The following is an 18,995-nucleotide window of genomic DNA, read 5'->3' as shown; positions in this document are numbered from 1 at the left end:
GCATTTTACAGTCAAGGAAATGGAGGCACAGACAGGTTAAGGCATTTGCTGAAGGTTATGCTGCTGATGAGAGGTGGGCCTAGGATTTGCGTCCTGTTCGTCTGGCTGCAGAGCTCACTCCCCCAGATTCCCCTCCTCTCTGCTTCCCTGGCTCCTCAAGGGCTATTTTTCACTCCAGGGTGCAGTGGAGTCCTGGGGCTCCTCCTCTGAAGTCCTGAGTCCCCACCCCAAACCTGCAGACCCCTTTTTCTTCCCCAGTGTCCCCTCTCATGTGGCAAATAGAAAAGACACGGGAGCCAGAAGCCTTGGGGTCTTCTGCCTCTAATGTGCTCTGGGGTTCGGGCAAATCCTTGCTCTCTGGCCTCAGTTTCCTCACATGCCCCGTGTAGGCATTGGACAGAGCCCGATGTTCCCTGAAGGCCCTCCCTGGTGCCATCTGGAGTTGAACTCTCCCCGCTTGGAACTGCTCCCGTTTGTTGCACCTCCCTGGGATCAGCTGGGCTCCTGGCAATGCTGGGGGTGGGGGAGGAAATGGTCCAAAAGATCCCTGTGTGTCTGGATGGCGCTTGTGTGGCCCTGTGACAACAGCTTTTAAAATTCTGCCCTGTGAGGAGGAGCAGCAGTGTCAGAGATCAGAGACAATAGCCAAATTGTGCTTGACCACCCGCAGACCGTCTGCATATGGGGTTGGGGGTTGGTAGAGGATCTGCTGGGATCTGGGTTCCACCAACCCTGGACTCCCCGAGCCTCCCCTCAGTGTATTCCTGCTGCTCAAAGGCAGTGGCAAGGGGCAGACCCTTGGGGTCATACTTTCTCTTCTAGCTCTCAGAGTACCCAGTGAGCAACACCTTAAATTATCCTCCTCACCCCACCAAGCCCTTTCTTCTTTTCCAAACCACACCCCAGACAGCCTTTCTGTTTGTCCAGTAGATATTTACTAAGTGCCCACTATGTGCCAGGCACCATGTCAGACATAGAAGACAGGGATGGGTAAAGCTTGGTTCCTACCCTAAGGATTAATAGCCCAGTGGGGATTAACCCAAAACAGTCCCTCACGCCTCGTCCTCCATACTCTGTCGCTTAGGCAAACCCTCATGCCTTTGGAGGACCACCAAAGGTGGAGGACAGAAGTGTTGAGAGGGCTTCCCTGGGGTCTGGAGGTCAGAGAAGTTATGGGGACACCAGAGCAAGCAATGAGGGTGGGTGCTGGAGAAATATGCCCTAGGAAGGGTGCATCTGGCCCTGGGACACCTTTCTTATGATGGCTTGGTGGGTGCCATTTCTTCCTTGCTGCAGGGAACCTTGGCAGAAAAATAGCCCATTTGCTGAGCTTATCCTGAGACCCTTTAAGGCCAACTTGTCTGTGGTGAGTAGATGATCCCAGAACTTTAAAAGAAAGAGGGGTGCAGAACCATCGAAGCTGGGATGGAGGACAGGGGAAGGCAAATTTCCATGTACCGGAGTTAGACTTCAATAGAGAAGCTGGTAAGTCTGAGAAGGTAGGTCTGAGTGGGTTAATCTCATTATGGAAAGCAACCGCAGGGACTTGTGAAATATGGAATACTCTCACTTAAAATATTAAAGTCATTCATCCACCCATTCCTTCATTTCACCAACAAGGCTTATTGAGTGACTACTATACTCTCAGCACTGTATTAGAGCTGAGGATTCAGCAGTGAAACGATAGATTTAGTTCCTGCCCACTTGGAAATTGTGTTCAAGTAGAGTGAAAGAAAATATGCTGATTACTGTATGAAAAAATTATTTCCATACAAATTTGAAAGGCATTGAGAGAAGTACAGGATGCTATGCTCTGAGAATTTATAACAGAGCAGTTGGACCTCCCTGAGTCTGTGTGATTGGGGAAGACTTCCCTGAGGAAATGGTATTTAAGCTGAGGCTTACAGGATAACAGCAGTGTGTCAGGGTTAGGTTCAGCTGTGAGTGACAGAAAAACCCTCAAATAATGGTGGCGTAAACAAGATAAAAGTTTATTTCTCTCTCACTTAAATAAAGCCCAGAGCTGGGTAGTCCAGGGCTGGTAGGGCATCTCCACAACCATCAGGTACCCAAGTTCCTTCTGTTTAATGATCCCACCACCATTCTCAATTGCACAACTTACAACTCATAGTCCAAAATGGCTGCTCCAACTCCAGCCATTATGCCCACAGTCCAGTCTGTAGGAGGGAGAAAAGAGGAGAGAAAAGAACATGTATCTTTTAAAGATACATCTTGGAGGTAGCACACACCATTTCTACACCATAGCACTGTCCAGAGCTTGGTTATACACTTAGCTGGAGGCTGGGGAAACCAGAAGCCTAGATACAGATCAGCAGTTCCTTCCCTAAAGAAAAGGAGACATATAGAAGTCTATCTGACAAAGAATTAGCTGGGTGAGGATGGGGGTGATAGAGACTACAGTGTCAGAGACAGACTGGCATGTGTGGAGGCTGGTAGAGGGCATTGAGAATGACTCGATGCTTCCCAAGTCCTGGTATGATTGGCTGAGTGACTGGTGGTTGCATTTGCTGAATTAAGGGGTCCCAAGAAGAAGCAAGTTTGGTGATCAGGATACTTCGGTGTTGGGCCCATTGAGTTGAAGGTCCTGCGAGCCATCCATATAGAGAGGCTCATGGTTATATGGGTCTGGACCCAGCAGACAGATCTACATTGGGAATTGTAGGTATATTAGTAGCAACTGCAGCCATAATGGGAGTGAAAGAGAAGACCCAGGGAGCAGTATAGAGGGAGAAGAGAAGATGCCTGGGGCACAACCCTGAGAACCCTGGGAAGATGTGCACCCCCCTGTGGCCTGTTGGTCTCTGGTTTCCTTTGGGGCATTGTCTCTCTGACACCTCTTAGGGTGGCAAATCCAATGATCTGTGCTCCCACGCCAGAGTTGGGAACGTTCCCTATAGACCTGTCCCACCAAGCCTTCCTCTCACCTCTGTGGGAGAGCCCAGGGGCAGCCATGGGACCTAAGTTCAGTTGACCAGACTCTCTCTTGGGACTGGGCATCTTGAGTGTCCTGACACTAGCACGGAAGAGCCTGTGGCATTCAGCCAAGTAATTTCTGTCCCATTTCCAAGTGAGGAAATCCAACTTCTCAGTCAATTCCCTGAGCTAGTTCCTCAATATTTTTCCAATAAAAAAAAAAAAACTTTTTTTGACTTATAAATGCCAGAGTCGGTTTCTGTTACTTGCAAACAAAGAGGAGCCAGCAAAGGAAAAGGAGCCGGACAGAACTTCAGAGAGGCCAGAGGAAAACTAGAAGAGTGAGGTTTCACAAAAATAAGCAAAAGAGTGTATCTTGAAGGAAGGAGTAGCCAGTGGTGTCGATTTTTATTTTAAAAAATGTCCAGTATGTCTAAATAAGCATAGGAGGAAAAGGCAAGGAGACACAGCTGTTAACAATGATCAACAATAGGGGGAGGCTTTGATTGATCTGTGTTTTAAAGGAAGGAACCCAACTCCTTATTTACTGAAGATAAGAACAACAAAAGTAATCAATTGACTTATGGTCACTGAAAAGTCCAGGGGTGGACCTGTCTTTGGCACAGAGCAAGTGTTATCATCAGGACTGGTCTCTACTCTTCTGTGTTGGCTGCTTCTCAGACATGATCTCCTTAGGTAGAATTCCAGGCAGTTCCTCATGGATACCCAGTTAGCAACTCCACAGCAGGAAACGGTTCTTCCCAGTGGCTCCAGTAAAATCCCAGGATTGGTTCTTTTGGCCGCATTTGGCTCATATGTCCTTCCTGAGCTGATCATTGTGAACCAGTCGATATGTCTTGGTACTTGAGTGGCCAGGCCTGAATCACATGTCCCCTCCTGGAAATAAGGGGGTAGAATCTCTGTCCCAGCCACTTTTACTGAGGGCCTGGGCATTGCCCAAAATAAATCCAGAAGAAAGGATGGGTCCTGGGCATGAAAACTAAATCTGCAGCACAGTTTCCCAGGGGGAAGGACACAACCTCTGGTGAGGTTTGGCTCACAGGGCCATACTTGTGGCATGGGGCGTGGCCTATTGAGGCACCCTTCCCCAGAGCAGTGGGCACTGGGCAGACACTTGGAAATGCAGGTGGTCTTGGTGGTGGGCAGATGCAAGAAAAGCAAAATAACACAGTGGATAAGAGGATGGGCCCTGAAGTCAGAGAACTGGATTTGAATCTAAGCTTTGCTTGCCATTTACCAACTTTTTCTTCTGAGTCTCGGTTTCTTATCTGAAAACTGGGTTAATACAGGAATAGTGCCTACCTCTTGGAATTCTCAAGAGAATTAAATGGAATAATCTACATCAAGTGTTTAACTGTGTTCCTAGAAGGTAGTAAGTGTTCAGTGAATATTGCTGTTATTTTAGTGTTCTTGGGGTGTCCCATGCCCTTGACAGGACAGGAGGCACTTTTTGGGGCCCTCTTCCTCAGGCCATTAGAGTGTCCCCAGTTCAGATTCCAGAATTCACTAATGAGCTCTGTCAAAGCCCTGCCAGGTTCCAACCCCCGGGATGGGGAAATGAGTGGGGGAACTGGTGGTAAGGTTGGCCAGGGTGCTTCCCTAGAGGGCTTGGTCAAGGTAAGTGGGGAAAGATGCTGGAGTGTCAGGGATTGGGGAGAAAGACAGTGAGGAGGGTGAGGCAGGACAGGAGGTGAGGACTGAGGGGAGGGGTGATTTTGGGCAGAGCCAGCAGGGGTCACTGCAGATCTAAGTAACCTCAGGAGGAGGCCAGGCCACCCAAGGGCCCTCTCACGCTGCTACGTGCTAATACCTGCCTTTGTAACTGTCATCCCTGGGGTGCAGGGCTCTGGCCGATTCTGGGCAGAGGAGCTGGGGGTTAACTCGTGTAGTTGGAGGTGGCCTCGTAGGGCTGCTGCTCTGGGTGCCCTCTGGGGCCTGGGCAGTCTCTCCTCTGATGGAGGCCCTTCATGGTTGGGTATGTGCCTGGCTTTCCACCTTGCTGGACCCTGAGTTCCAGCGGTACCTGCAAAGTGTCTCTTGAGATGCTTCTCTATAAAGAGCTCTGAGAGCAAATGTGTTTCCCTGCTGCAGTCCTCCTCTCAGGTCATGGTCCAGATTAGCATGCTGGAAGCTCAGAGGAGTCCTTGCAAGCAGGAAAACCTGTCAGACTTTGTCTAGCCCAGGTGTCCTATGCTTACTGGAGCCCCTTTAGCACAACACGCTTAGGGAAACACTGGTTTAAGGCATTGTACTGGGCAGAGGGCAAGTGCCCCCGGTTGGGTCGGGTGGGGTGGATGGGAGCAGTTAATGTGGTAAGCATCCCCCAACCTTCTCTTGCAAAGTAATATGTAACATGTTTGTTGTAGAGAAATGGGAAAACGTCAAAAGCGCCAAGAAAAAAATTACCTCCCCTACCTGCTGCTCCTGTGAGCCACCTTAAGAAGCTCTGGCCACTGTGCACCCTCTTCCTAGGGAAAGCGGGTGACCATGGGGTTCCCCTCAAGGCACACCCACTTCTATTGGGGGGAAGCCCCATCAGAAAAGGACCTTGGTAGAGGTCATGTCATTCAACTCTCTATCTCCACTCTGCACAATTCCTGCTTCCCTTTCTTATGGACATTCCTAGGGGGAAGGAGGATGTTGGCGGTGGCTTAGAGGGTATTGAGTGACACAGAGGGTAAGTGGGCACCCAGATTGTCAGGGTGGCAGGAGATCTTCCTATATAACTGGCTCTGAGAGGGGATGTGACTTACCAGGGTTTTACAATGAGCTAGGGGAGAGCCTGCAGAATCCTAGCTCCTGGCCAGGCACCCTCCCCACCTCTCGCCAAGTTCTTGATGCCAAGATGCTGTAGAGGGGCCTGTGCCCTCAGTGCAAGGCTGCGTTTTCCTCCGTGGGACTGTCAGGCTGGCTACCCAGGGTGTGTGGGTGCTGTGCACGCGCACCACAGTTGTGTAACAAGCTCGGGTGTGTGCACGCGCTCAGTAACCTGATGCAACAGGGAAGTTGTGGTCCCGTGAGCTGGGGTGTGGGCGCTTGGCTGGGGCCCAAACCACAAAGAGTATTTGGCTTGTGGCTGCAGAGGCTGGGCATGGGGGTCGCAGAGTTGTCTACGTCAGGGCTTGTCCATTCCTGGGTGGCCACATCCTGGTCCCTGTGGGCACAGGGCTCGAAATGGGGCTGCCTGGCCAGCTGTGATGAAGTGGGGGGTTGGTACAGAGAGGGGGGCCTTTCCCCATTCTCATCCTGTTTGCCAGGATGCCTATTGTGATGGGGGTGGGGCAGGCAGGGCTTCCTCCCCGTGGTTCCATCTCTTCCTGGTTGTAAAACCACCCCCCACCCCCAACAATCCTGGTCTTTCCTGTACTTTTTATCCTCATAAAAAGAGCAACCGCCCTGCAGCCAGACTGGATTCTAACTGCCCACTGCTGTTTCTAAACTGAATGACTAAGAATGATCTGTGTCCTCCCCAGCCTCTGTGTGTTCATCTGAGAGGTGGGGGCACAGAACTGTTGGAAGGGACCCTAGGATCTAGGAAGGGATCCCATGAAATGATAGTTGCCCTTTCATTCAATCCCACATGGATCGAGCATCTGGGCACCCTTACACACAGCACCTCTGTCACCAGATGGGCACTTGGGAGAGCTGGGGCCCTGGAAGGAGATGAGCAGTGAAAGCAGGCACTATCCTGCCCATTCTGTGCCTGGCGAGGGTCTTGGTGGCCAACAGGGAACACTACCTCTTCTTTTGTCTTGGAGGGAGATGAGGCATGTGTGTTTCTTCTGCCCCATCCCACCTGCTCCAGTCCCCAGAGATGCAACATCCTTGGGGGCAGACCATGGGCTGCAGGGCCAGGAAAGAGGATGAAGGGCACCCAGGTCTAGGGTCCTCACCTCCTTTCCTGGACCCCCTGGGGCTCCTCCCTAGTGCTCCCAGAATGCCTTGCATCGATATCACTTTATCCTGCACTAACTGCCTAGTGTTTTGATGATCTGTTTTTGTATCTATTTAAAAATAATAGATAGCATATAGTGCTTTTGTGTGCTAGGCTTCACATTTATTAATTTCCTCCTCATGGCTGAGATAGACATAACTAATTGTTATGTGTGAGGAAACTGAAGCTCAGAGGAGGTAAATGCTGGCTCAGGTTAATATAGCTTGTGCTGTCCAACCTCAGCCACTGTCACATCACCCTGCTTTATTTCCTTCAGAACCTTGATCAGAGGTAGCTGCCTATTTATGTGTTTGTTTGCCCATTCTCTGTCTCTCTGCCCACCTGGAAAGCCTCACAAAGAAGGGACTTTTTTCTTTCTTATAGACTGGTGCTGGGTTTCTTACAGATGCTCAGTAAATATTTGTAGAAAGAATGAGCCGCTGACCCACTCAATGGAGACTCCTTGAAGGTGTGCTCTGTGGGCCTGACTGGGACACTGTGCTCAGTAAGTGGCTTGCTGCGGGAATCAATGAATGGAAGGGAGTCCCAGGCATTCAGCTGTTGCTTCTCTCTCCTCCACCCTCCAGGAACTAGTGAAAGATCTCAATCCACAGGATATATGGGAGAGAATATATTCTTCCTAGTTGTCTGTTGCAGTTCCTGTGTGATTCTGTGTTTCAGCACAGAGTGGGTACATAGAAAGAAGAGTATGAGAAAAAGATTGGAAACATAACAACCCCTGGGAAATGACTCCTTGAATAATTGCTTGATGTCCAAAAGCAGGAGAAGATATAAACAGAGGAAGCTCCTAGTAAGTGATGAATAAATGAGTGAGTGGGGGAGGTAGACAGTCAGTTCACTCTACGGTAAAGCAGGCCTTGAAAGCAGGCCCAGAGCATAATTTCTTTGTAACCCCAGCCCCCAGCACAGGCCCAGGTAGGGTTCGGTACATGTTTGCTGAGTGAATAAATATCCAGCAGGATGGAAATGAATTGAAAGGGTGAGTGCTGAAAAGGACCCAGAGCCCTAGTAAGTCAGGCCAAGGACCCAGATTCCACCCTCTGGGTCTTTTTCACAGCAGCCAGGGCCTGAGAAGTAAGGAAGGGACTGGTGGGATACTGTGTAGATCCTAATAATAATTATTAAAAAAAAAAATGAGACTGCATATTTACTGAGTACTTACTAAGTGCCAGGCTCTCTGTTCTTTATGTGTGTTAAGTAATCGATTCCTTTCAGCAGCCGTATGATAGGTGTACTATTTTCCCCATTTTATGTGAATGGAAACTGAGGCACAGAGAGGTTATGTAAATAGTGCAAGGTCACACAGCTAAAATGAGCACACAGTCATTGTTCAGGCTTTGCTGGGGATGGCAGTGGCTAACACCCATGTCTCTAGTAACTGATGCAACTCTGGGTCTTGCTCTGGTTGCATTGCTTCTCTAGGCTTCAGTTTCTTCATGTGTAGAATAGGAAATACATTGTGATGTGCTGAGAAATGGAAATCAGAGGACTTCACCAGCTGCAAAGGGGCTACAGGGCTCTTTTAATGGCCTTTTCCTCCTCTGTGTGAATCACTATCATCTTTATCATGATAATGGTTATCTCTAGCCCTGGCCTACAGGCTGGGCTGCAGCACTGAAGACCTTGGTGAGACAGACAAAGTCACTTCCCATTCATGGTTAATTGCTGTCTGATTTGGCCTCCACTTACTACATATCTCCATTTTTTATTCTACTCTCTAAGCTTTAACTCAGCTCCAGCCCTACCTTCTCCTTCAATTGTTGCAAGAGCCTTCCCACTGTCTCCCCACCTCCATTAACTAATTTGCTTAATATGTAAATAATACAATTTGCTTAACATGTAAATCAAAATTTGTCACTCTACTGCCCTTATGCCAAAAACTAACTATAATTTTTTTTTATAAAATGAGAGGCCCTTGGTAATGGGGCCCCTGGAAACACCTCTTTTCCAGACACCCCCATGCCCTCTAGCCATGCCATACGGCTGGCAGTCCCTGTAACACAGCACAGTTTTCATGCCTTTTTGTCTTGCCTGTGCTGCTCCCTCTACTTAGCAGGTCCTTCCAGACTTTGTCTCCACAGTGAATGTCTAATAATTCATTTTACCCTTTAGAAAAAAAGGCTTTGTTGCTTTTCTTGGTTATAAAAATGATGCATACTTATTGTCAGTAATTCAAATAATATAGAATGCACTAGGAAAAAAAAAAGAAATGTTTCCTCTTTCCATAGTTCCAATAATTGGAAATAACCACTGTTACAGTTCTATGAGTATAATCATAATTTTATGCATATATACACACATATATTTAACTATAGAAATATACACATGTTCTTACAAAAATAAAATCATTCGTGCTAGTTGATAACTGACTTTTTGCCCTAAATGAAATATTTTGGATATTTTTTCCTATGAATAAGTTTTTCATAGTAAGTTTTTGTTCAAGACCCAATTCCAATTCAAATGTTTACTGTCTGGAAGGCTCTCCTGGTTCTACCCTTCTCCAGTCCCCACCCACAGTGCATGCCCACCCTCTTCAGACTCAATGTACCTTGTACCTCTTACTTTGAAATCTCTCCTACTTATAAGGTCATTATTTGATTTAAAAGACAAATGAATAAAATAATAATTATAAATCTATGTTAGTGGGCACTCAATGTATAAAGATATCATCTGTGGCAATAATATAAAGGGGGACAGGCAGAAATGTAAAGGAGCAGTGTTTGTATATTGAAACTAAGTTGGTATTATTAAACCTAGGTTGTTATTTAAGATGTTAATTGGAATCTCAAGGTAACCACTAAGAAGAGAATAAAAAATATTTTAAAAAAGGAAAAAAGAAGGGTATCAAAATGGTACACTATAAAAAAATTAACTAAATAAAAGAAAAAAGAGACAGTAATGAAGGAACTGGGAACAAAAAATATGTTAAGACATACAGAAAATAGCTAGATGGCAGAAATAAATAATTTTTTATCAGTAATTACAGTAAATGTAAATGGATTAAACTCTTATTAAAAGGAAGATGTTGTATTAAACAATGTTATGCTGTCTACAAGAGGCTCATTTTAGATATAAGGCACAAGGAGATGGAAAATAGGAAGATGGAAAAAGATATCCCATACAAAGGGTAGCCAAAAGAAAGCTGGGGTGGCTATATTATTGTCATAAAAAAATAGGCTGTAAGTCAAAAAATATTATTAAAGACAAAGAAGGACATTAAATATTAGTGAAAAGTTCAATTCAATTGGAGGCTATAACAATTATAAACCTATACACACCTAAAAAGAGGGCCCCAAAATATATGAATCAGAAATTGACATGATTGAAGGGAGAACTAGACAGTTCTACAATAATAGTTGGAGACTTCCATATACCTACCTTCAATAATGGGTAGAAAAATTAGAAGATCAGTAAAGAAATAGGGGACTTGAACAACACTGTGAACTGATTAGACTTAAGAGACATATACAGAACATTCCACCCAATAATACCAGAATATACATTCTTCTCAAGTGCACATGGAACATTCTCTGGGATAGATCATATGTTAGCCGCAAAATCAATCTTAATACGTTTTGAAAGACTGAAATCATACAAAGTATCTTTTCTGATCACAATGAGATGAAACTAGAAATCAATAATGGAGAAAAATTCACAGTGTGGAAACTAAACAACACACTCTTAACCGCTAGGTCAAAGAAGAAATCACAAAGGAAACTAGAAAATACACTGAGATGAATGAAAGTGAAAGCACAACATACTAAAACTTATGAGATATAGAGAAAGTCATGCTCAGAGCAAAGTTTATTGTTGTAATGCCTACATTAAACAAAAAGAAAGATCTCAGATCAGTAACCCAGCTGTACACCTTAAACAACTAGAAAAAGAAGAGCAAAGTAACCCCAATGCTAACAGAAGAAGGAAGTAAAAAATTTTAGAGAAAAATGAAAGAGAATAGAAAGCAATACAAAAAGTAAACACAACCAAAATTCTTTGCAAAGAGCAACACAATTGACTTTTAATTAGACTAAGAAAAAAAGAGAGGACACAAATTGCTAAAATCAGAAATGAAAGTGGAGACATTACTATTGACCTTACAGAAATAAAAAGGATTATAAGACAATACTATGAACAATTACATGTCACAAATTGGATAACCTAGATGAAATGGACAAATTCCTAGGAATATGCAAGTGTCCAAAACTGACTTAAACAGAAATAGAAAATCTGAATATATCTGTAACAATTTAAAAAGTTGAATCAGTAATCAAGGTTCCTCCAATAAAGAAAAAGTTCAGGACCTAATGGCTTTTACCAGTGGTGAATTTTACCAGACATGTAAAGAAGAATTAATACCAATCCTTCTCAAACTCTTCTGAAACATAGAAGAGGAGGGAACATTTCCAATTCATTCTGTGAGGCTGGTATTACCCTGATACCAAAACCAGACAAAAACACTATAAGAAAAAAAAAACTATAGGGCAGTATCCCAGTGGCATATTAAAAATAATTATATGCCATTGCTAATTGGGACTTATTCCTGAAATGTAAGGATGGTTCAACATACAAATATCAGCCAGTAACACACCACATTAACAGAATGAAGGAAAAAAAGATCCATGATCATTTCAATTTATGTGGAAAAAGCATTTGACAAGATACAGAAAAAAAAAAAATTCATGATAAAAAGACTCAGAGTAAGAATAGAAGGGAACTCTCTCAGCATGACAAAGGCCATATATGAAAGACTCAGAGCTAACATCATATTCCATCATGGAAGACAGATAGATTTTCCCCTACAATCAGAAAATTAAAGATACCAGCTTTTGCACTTCTGTTTAACAGAGTAATGGAAGTGCTCACTGGAGCAATTAGGCAAGAAAAAGAAATAAAAGACATCCAGTTGGAATGGAAGAAGTAAAATTATCTTTGTTAGCAGATGACATGATCTAACCTTACCTTACACTTTATATAAAAATTATCTCAAGATGGATTAATGACCTGAATTTAAGAGCTAAAACTTTAAAACTATTAGCACAAACATAGGGGAAAATCTTTTAAGACCTTAGATTTGACAATGGTTCTTTAGTATATCAAAAACACAGGGAACAAAAGACAAAAGAGATGAATTGCACTTCATTCAAATAAAAAACTGCCATTAAACTGTACACTTAAAATGGTAAATTTTACATTATGTATATTTTACTATAATGAGAAAAGTTAAAAAAAAATAAACTAGGAAAAAACCCTTCAATTCCAATTCAAATGTTTACTGTCCTAGAAGCCTTTCCTAGTTCTCTCTTTCCCCCCACCCCTCCTCCGAGAACTCACTATACTTTGTACATCTCTTTTTGAAACCTTTCCTATTTATAAGGTCATTGTTTACAAGTTGGTTACAAGTTGGCCTCGTCTCGCCCACCTCACCATGATCTCCCTGCAGGCAATGTAATACAGTGGTTAGGGCCTCAAGCCCCGGAGACTGAATTCACATCTTCACTCTGCCTCTGACCACTGTGTGATTACTGGCAAGTTCTTTAACCACTCCGGCGGGTGATGATAGCACCTACCTTATAGGGCTATCGTGAGGAGTCAGTGAGGTCATGCACCTAAGGGTCTTAGAAGAATGCCTGGCATGGAGGACATGCTCAGTAAATGTTAGCTTTTATTATAAGGGCCTGGTAAAAGGCAGATGGCTAGGTGGTTTGCAAAATGAACATTCAATAATCCCTGCTCTTCTCTCCAACCGTGGGGGATAGATAGGTAGAATCTCTCTCTCTGTGTATGTATTTGCATGTTCAAACGTGTGTGTATACACCCCAGGATGGGGAGTGGAGGGAGCAGGCCCCTTGTCCCTCTTCCGTGGCCCTGACCTCCCGTGCTCTGGCCTGGTCCACCTCTCCCAACTCTGTGAGCCTGTGTCCTGGCCCAGCCCCAGCCTATGCTCCCTCCTGGGCTGGGGCAGGGAGGATTGGATAAGCCCCCCTCCCAGTCTTTGGAATATTGTCCCCTGTGGCAGCAGGAGCCCCACTATTCTCTTCTCCCTGGCTTTTGCCTGTCCTTAAAGCAACCCCCACGGGCATGTCCAGGTTGGGGAAGATGGGAAGGGCTCAGATTTGGAGGTTAACATCAGTCTCTGCTGCCATATCAATCAGGGCTCTTTTGTGAGCCGGAAACAGCTGCACCTGGCTGCCCCAACAAGTCCAGACGGGGGTTCCCTGCCCCTCCCCTCTTGCCCCCTTGCCCCCCTTCCCCAGCTGACAGTCACTCTTACCCTTCCCCGGATGCAGGGGACAGGCTTAGGCAAGCCAGGGACACACTCAGTTTCCCTTCCCTGCTGCCCTTCCCTGGGGTGGCACCACCTCCTCCCCTCCCCCTACTCCATCTTCCCTAAGTTCCCAGGAGACTGGACGGATTGTCAGGAAAGGAGTCCACAGGATACTGCAGTTGGGCCTGAGCTCCTTGGGCAAGATGCTTTAACCAGACCCTGGAATAGCAAGGCAGGGGGGACCCCAGAGCACAGAGCAGGGAAGGCTCTTGCCCAGAGTCACACAGTGGTTGAGCCAGTTCTAGAACCCAGAGCTTTGGATGCCTGACTCTCTTTGCTGTATCCTGCAGCGTCAGTTTCCCTGTCTGTGTACTGAGGGGTTGCCCTGGGGGTCTCCCAGCTCCCTTCAGCAGCCTGCTCAGAGTCTCTGTTCCCCTCCTTGTTTCTCCTGGCTGAGGTCTCCAGGTTTGTTGGTGGAGATGGCTGGGGTGGGGTGAGGAAAGGGGGCTCTTCCAGCAGGTTCATCCTCCCTTTTTACCAACATAATACCCTCCCTGCCAACTAAGATACGAGAGGCTATTGCTTGGCGACTGCTCAGTTTGGGCGGTGCCCAGATTGGTTCTACTGGCTTCACAGATCACTGCTCTGCCCATGGGACATCCAGCCTGGAGACTGACAGATGCCTGGCATATTTGGCTTCCGCCAGGATAGGATTGTTTGAGGCAAACCTGAGGTGTGGGGAAGGTGTGTACAATGGCTTGGGCAGGACTCATAGGGGTCAGAAGTCAGGACCCCAAATGCGGTGGGTGGGGAGGGCCAGCTGAGCCAAACCCAGAACCAGGCCTCCAGGGGTCCAGAGTGTGGTGCTGTCCTGCCCCAGCACCCCCTGCCCGAGTGTTGGGACCTGGACTGGAGTGGGGAGGGGTCCCTGAGGTCAGAGAGATGCTTCTTCCCCACTCCGACTTCCAATGGCTTGGCTTGAGGAGTGGAAGGGCCTCACTTTGGAAACTGCCAACGTCTTCAGCAGACAGTAGTGGTGGGTGTGGAGAGGGAGGCTGCCGGAGCCCTGGAGTGTCCTCTGGGGCCTGGGTTCTCTTCTGGGCTCCACCTTCCCCCCATGGGCTGCATGACTTCAGGTGAGTCACTAGGACTCAGCCTCTCCATCTGGTTAATGGGTCCCTGCCCTGCCCTCTCTCTACAGAAGGTAGGTGTGGGATCTCCAGGAAGGAGAGGGTGGGTCCCTGGGACAAGATAGCCCTTCAGCATTTACCCACTCCTCACCCCAAGGCCTGAGGCAGCTGCTGCCAAAAAGACAGTTGTCCACCTGAGTCAAAACACCTCTATCTTCAGAGAATATCTGACACAGCAGCCTGCAGGCTGAGGCCCTGCCCTCGGAGGGCTTACCAGCAGAGCCTGCCAGTTCCCCAGGCCTGATTTAAACCTGAGGTGGGGAAGAAGGAGCTCCAGGGCCACAGCTGAGACAGAGTGGCTGGCCGGGTGCATCTGCCCCAGAGAACTGCAGAAAGCTTTCCCTTACCAGCCTGGAGGAAGCCATGCCCTTTGTCCTCTCAGGTCTCTCCCCCTGCCTCACTGCCGGGGGAAGTACTCTGTCTCCCAGTGGGCTGTGAGCGCTGGGGGGACCTCAGCTGTGCTGGCCTGGGGCACAGCACAGTGCGGGCCATGAGAGGTGCTCATTTGGTGCCGGAAGGGGTGGCTGGTGGGGTCTGACTCCTGCCTGTTTTTGCATTCTGGACAAAGCCCTGTCCCTGGCCTCTGCTTGAGTACTTCAGTGAGGGGGAATACTGTAAGGTCATGGGCAAGTGTGTTTTGGGAGGGAAGTAGGGTCCAGAAGAAGACAGGAAAAGAGAAACACTGAACCGGACCCCGAGTAAGGGGGAGATCTGGGCAGAAACTCGGAAGAGAGTGGAAGGCAGGGTATCTGCGAGGTTTCCTGGAGCTGTGGAATCCCTCCTCCCCACAATCCTAACCTGAAGCTCCCAGCTCCTTGCCGGCTCCCTGTCTGGCATGGGGATTGAGGTTTCAGGAATCTCTTTAGGGAAAGAACCGGGTGCCTGGAGACTTAGAAGGTCTGAGAGAGGCCTTGAGGCTGAAGGAGGCGCAAATAAGATCTAGCAGGGATGCGTGGTGAGGGACGGGGCAGAGGCCAGGAAGGTCCTGGACACTGGGTGGGCCAGAGTGGTAGGGGGTGGCTTGAGTATTCCCTATCCTTACCCCTGTCCCTCACAAAAAGGTGTCAGGTAAAAATCAGGATTCTCAGTTAAATGTGAGTTTCAGAGTCCTCAGCTCCGGGACTCCCTTCTGCAAGAAAAAGGAAGCAATAAATAATTTCTTAGTAAAAGTATATCTCAGCTATTGCATGGGACAATGGGTGGTCTGTATTTTTATTTGCTAAAACTAGCACCCCTGCCCCCATATCCACCTTGGCTTTTATCAAGGGCACATGACTCCCCAGCAAGCTGCCTGGAAGTGGGGAAGGCCCAAGTTCCAGTGAGCTGGTGGCCCTGCTCCCAGGTGGGCTTGGAAGGCCCTGGGATGTGCTGGCCCCATGCTATTGCCACAGGTGCAGATAGTGGCTGTGGTGAGCAGTAAGGCAGGGTGTGTATACAATGGGGGAGGAGAACTGGGCAGTGGCAGAGCTGGAGGGACAAGGGAAAATTTTTCTGTGGGTTCCTGTCTCTTCCCCTCCCCAGACTCACCACCACTGGGGGCAGGAGGGCTGGGCCATTGGGGGAAGGGGCTGGGACAGACCAAATTTTCCACTCAGCCCCCAGCCCTGAAACATGGCTCACCTGACTGGCCCCGCCCACCTACAGGGAAATTCCAGTCCTAAATCCTGTCCGGAATTCTCACTCTGGCCAGACAGCTCTGCATTGGGGGTTGGGGACATCTCTGGGACTCCCTTCTGCATAAAGAAGAGAGAGGTTTGCTGAGGGCGGGCGGGTGTGGGCACAGCTGGGACACTGAGTAGCTGGGCACAGGGGCAACAGGGATGCGAAATCTGAGGCTGAAGCCAGGACAATGAATGTAAAGATTTCTCTTGAGGCCCCCTGGGTTCAGCTGACACCAAATTAGACCATCCCCAGCCTGAGTGTGCATGCGTGCGTGTGTGCATGCCCTTCTCACCCAACTGCTGGTGGTGGAGGGGCTGTGATTTCAGAGCTACTGCCAACATAAAGCCCAAATTCTTAAGCTGATGTTCAAGGCCTTTTGTGCTCCGACCTCAGGGCACCTTCCCATGGTTATCCACTGCTGCTCCTTTTGCTGGCCTGGGCTCTTGTCCAGGTCCTCAAAATCAAATGCCTATAGGGGCCAGACAGGTAACTGAGGACAAGGGAAGTGGACTGAGGGGGGAGGTGTGCTACTCAGCTTCTCAATGGTTGTTGCATTTCTGGAATTTAAGACTCCAAAGCCTGCCCTCCTCCCCTCCAGCCTCATTATTTGCCTTCTGGCTGTGGAGACGGACTGCGCCATTTTCAAGGACGCTGTGCAGGCCAGTGACAGTGGGCCAGACAGAACATGTCTAAGGGCCGGATGTGGTCCCCAGGATGCCAGTATGCAACCTTCCTATTCAGCCAAATTGCACTTTTCATTTCTTGCATAGGCCCCCCCCTACTCCTGCCTCTGTGCCTTTGCTTAAGCTGTTCTCTTGGCCTGGAATGCCCTTTATCATCTCCCGGTGTCCAAATCCCATCCATCCTTCAAGTCCAGCTCACAGACTATCTCCCCGAGGAAGCCCCCAGTTATCCTTGCTTTGCACCTCCTCCATCCTCTATAGTCCTTTTATGACTTAAATCACTTCCTGGCCCTGCTGAATCACCTGTAGGGGTGCTTCTGTGGTCAATTAACCTCCAACTGCCTGGCACAGAGCAGCAGATCAATAAATAATTGTTGAATGAATGTCAAGTAGACAAATGTAAATGATCCATCCATCCTTTTGAGTCAGAACTGGGCTCAAGTTGCGGCTCTGCTCATTTGTTATAACTGTGATTTAGGACAAGTTACTTTATCTGAGCCTGCAGTGCCTCATCTGTAAAACAGGTATATTAACAGTATCTATGTCTGGTGATAGTATGAAGAATAAATGTGTCCCTAAATGTTAACGCAAAAAAAATGCAAAAAAAAGCATTTAATGCATAATGCTTAAATTTAATACATAAAAAGCACTGAGAAGTGTGCCAGACACATCCAGTAAGTATAAGCCATCGTCATCACCATCACTCTTACTACTGTTACAGAGCTCAAGTGCTGCCTTCTCCACGAAGCCTTCCCCAGTCCCCAGGTGGACTTAATAATCTCTCCTTTCCTGGAGTTCCTGTTGTTCTTTGCCCGTGTTATGACTAGTCACCTACTTAACTGACTCTCCCATTAGATGTCACCTCCCGGAAGGCAGGTCCATGCTTCACTGATCTTTGTGTTTCTCAGTCATTTGTCCAGCAGTTACTGAGTGTCTTTGAAAGCCAGGCACTGCCAGGGTGCTGGAGGATGTCCCTTGTAATGCTTGGCCCTGTGCCTTGGTTAGTGGTCACAGAGTCACTTTCTTCTTGCTACCTGTGTTTCCTTGCATCACTGGAAGTGAGCTGGAATGGGATGGGCTGGAATGGGGAAGGGGTCAGCTGCGGGGCAGCTCTATCCACAAGGTGGCCCCACTGCTGGGAGGGCAGGGTGGAGCTGGCACTCTGGGAGCAGTGAGCAGGCTGCACATGGGGTGCCAGGTGTTCCTGCTTGCCTTGGGTCCTCCAGGTGGGGATTGGCATGGTCCTGGCAGGGTGGGCACCAGCTCTGTGTCCAAAATAGGTGGAGTGCCCCAACTCCTGGGTGAGCCCCTAGTTCCTGCACCCCTACACCCCCAGAGACATTCAGCTCTGACTTCAGGATTCAGTCCTTACACTCACAGTGCAACCTGGAGAGACAATTGTGAACCAGATGCTTACAAATTCTAGAGTCAGACTGGGTGTGACTTCTAGCAAGTTACTTAGTAGCCTCTCTGGGCCTCAGTTTCCTCATAAGAGGAATACTGTAAGTTAATATCTATATAGTTCTTTCCACTTGTATGGATTTGTTGTGTAGGCTAGGAGTTAGGAACCTGGGTTGATTCCTGGCCCACTGCCAACTCCGTGTCGGACCTTGGACACGCCTTTTTCTTCTCCGGTCTGAGTCTGCCAGGCTATGAGGTAAGGAGTGGTGTGTCCTGACTTCCAAGGCTCCTCCCATCTCTGAGAGCTTTGGAGCTTAAGAGCCTCTTGCTGGGGTCCAGCCCCTGTAAGTGGGCCTTGCCCTCTCTGTTTCATAGGAGCCCATTTCTCCCTGAGAAAGGGGGAGCATTATCCACTCAGGTCCCAGGAATCCCAGTCCCAGTTCTCCAGTTCCAGGTTTGGTCTTGGGACTCAGGTCCTCCGCCCCTGCTGTGAACTCTGAAGGCTCCTCTTTCTCTACCTCCATTTGCACATGGGGCTAAGCTCAGTGTCACCCTAGGCATCAGTTGGGTCCGTGTGCTTACACACCTTACCCTCCTACGCCTTTGCCAAAGGCTATTGACTGTGTCCACAGCCCTCAGACAGGAGGCAAGGAGAGAAGGGAAGGTGTCTCTGAAACCCATCTGAGGGGTATGTGGTATAAGATTCCAGGAGGCGTGGGTTTTGTCTTAAAGGCCCAGAGCTGTGAGTGGGGATTCTAGGCATGTGTGGCTCTGGCAGGCCCTGGCTGAGTCCTGGTGGGCCATGGATGGGAGCAGGAACCATTATTTTGGCTTCCCACCTGCACCCTAGCAGGATCAATCAGCGGGTCTCCAAAGGCAGTGGA

General features: G+C 47.9%; 1 protein-coding gene across 2 annotated transcripts in view; it reads left to right on the top strand.

Moving 5' to 3' along the window:
* RSPH9 (radial spoke head component 9) overlaps nucleotides 1–18,995 on the top strand; it is an 86,426-nt gene that overhangs the window by 55,195 nt on the left and 12,236 nt on the right. The window contains exon 6 of one of the 2 annotated variants that reach the window (XM_057494392.1): nucleotides 1,297–1,366. The exons of the other annotated variant lie outside the window; for it this stretch is intronic. Coding sequence (XP_057350375.1) covers nucleotides 1,297–1,340 — 44 coding nt within the window. The 3' untranslated portion in view covers nucleotides 1,341–1,366. The remainder of the gene's footprint in view (nucleotides 1–1,296; nucleotides 1,367–18,995) is intronic. 2 annotated transcript variants of the gene reach the window in all.

The sequence above is a fragment of the Manis pentadactyla genome, chromosome 16 (genome assembly GCF_030020395.1).
Source record: "Manis pentadactyla isolate mManPen7 chromosome 16, mManPen7.hap1, whole genome shotgun sequence".
NCBI classification, from domain to species: domain Eukaryota; kingdom Metazoa; phylum Chordata; class Mammalia; order Pholidota; family Manidae; genus Manis; species Manis pentadactyla.
This window is presented reverse-complemented; position numbering and strand designations above follow the sequence as displayed.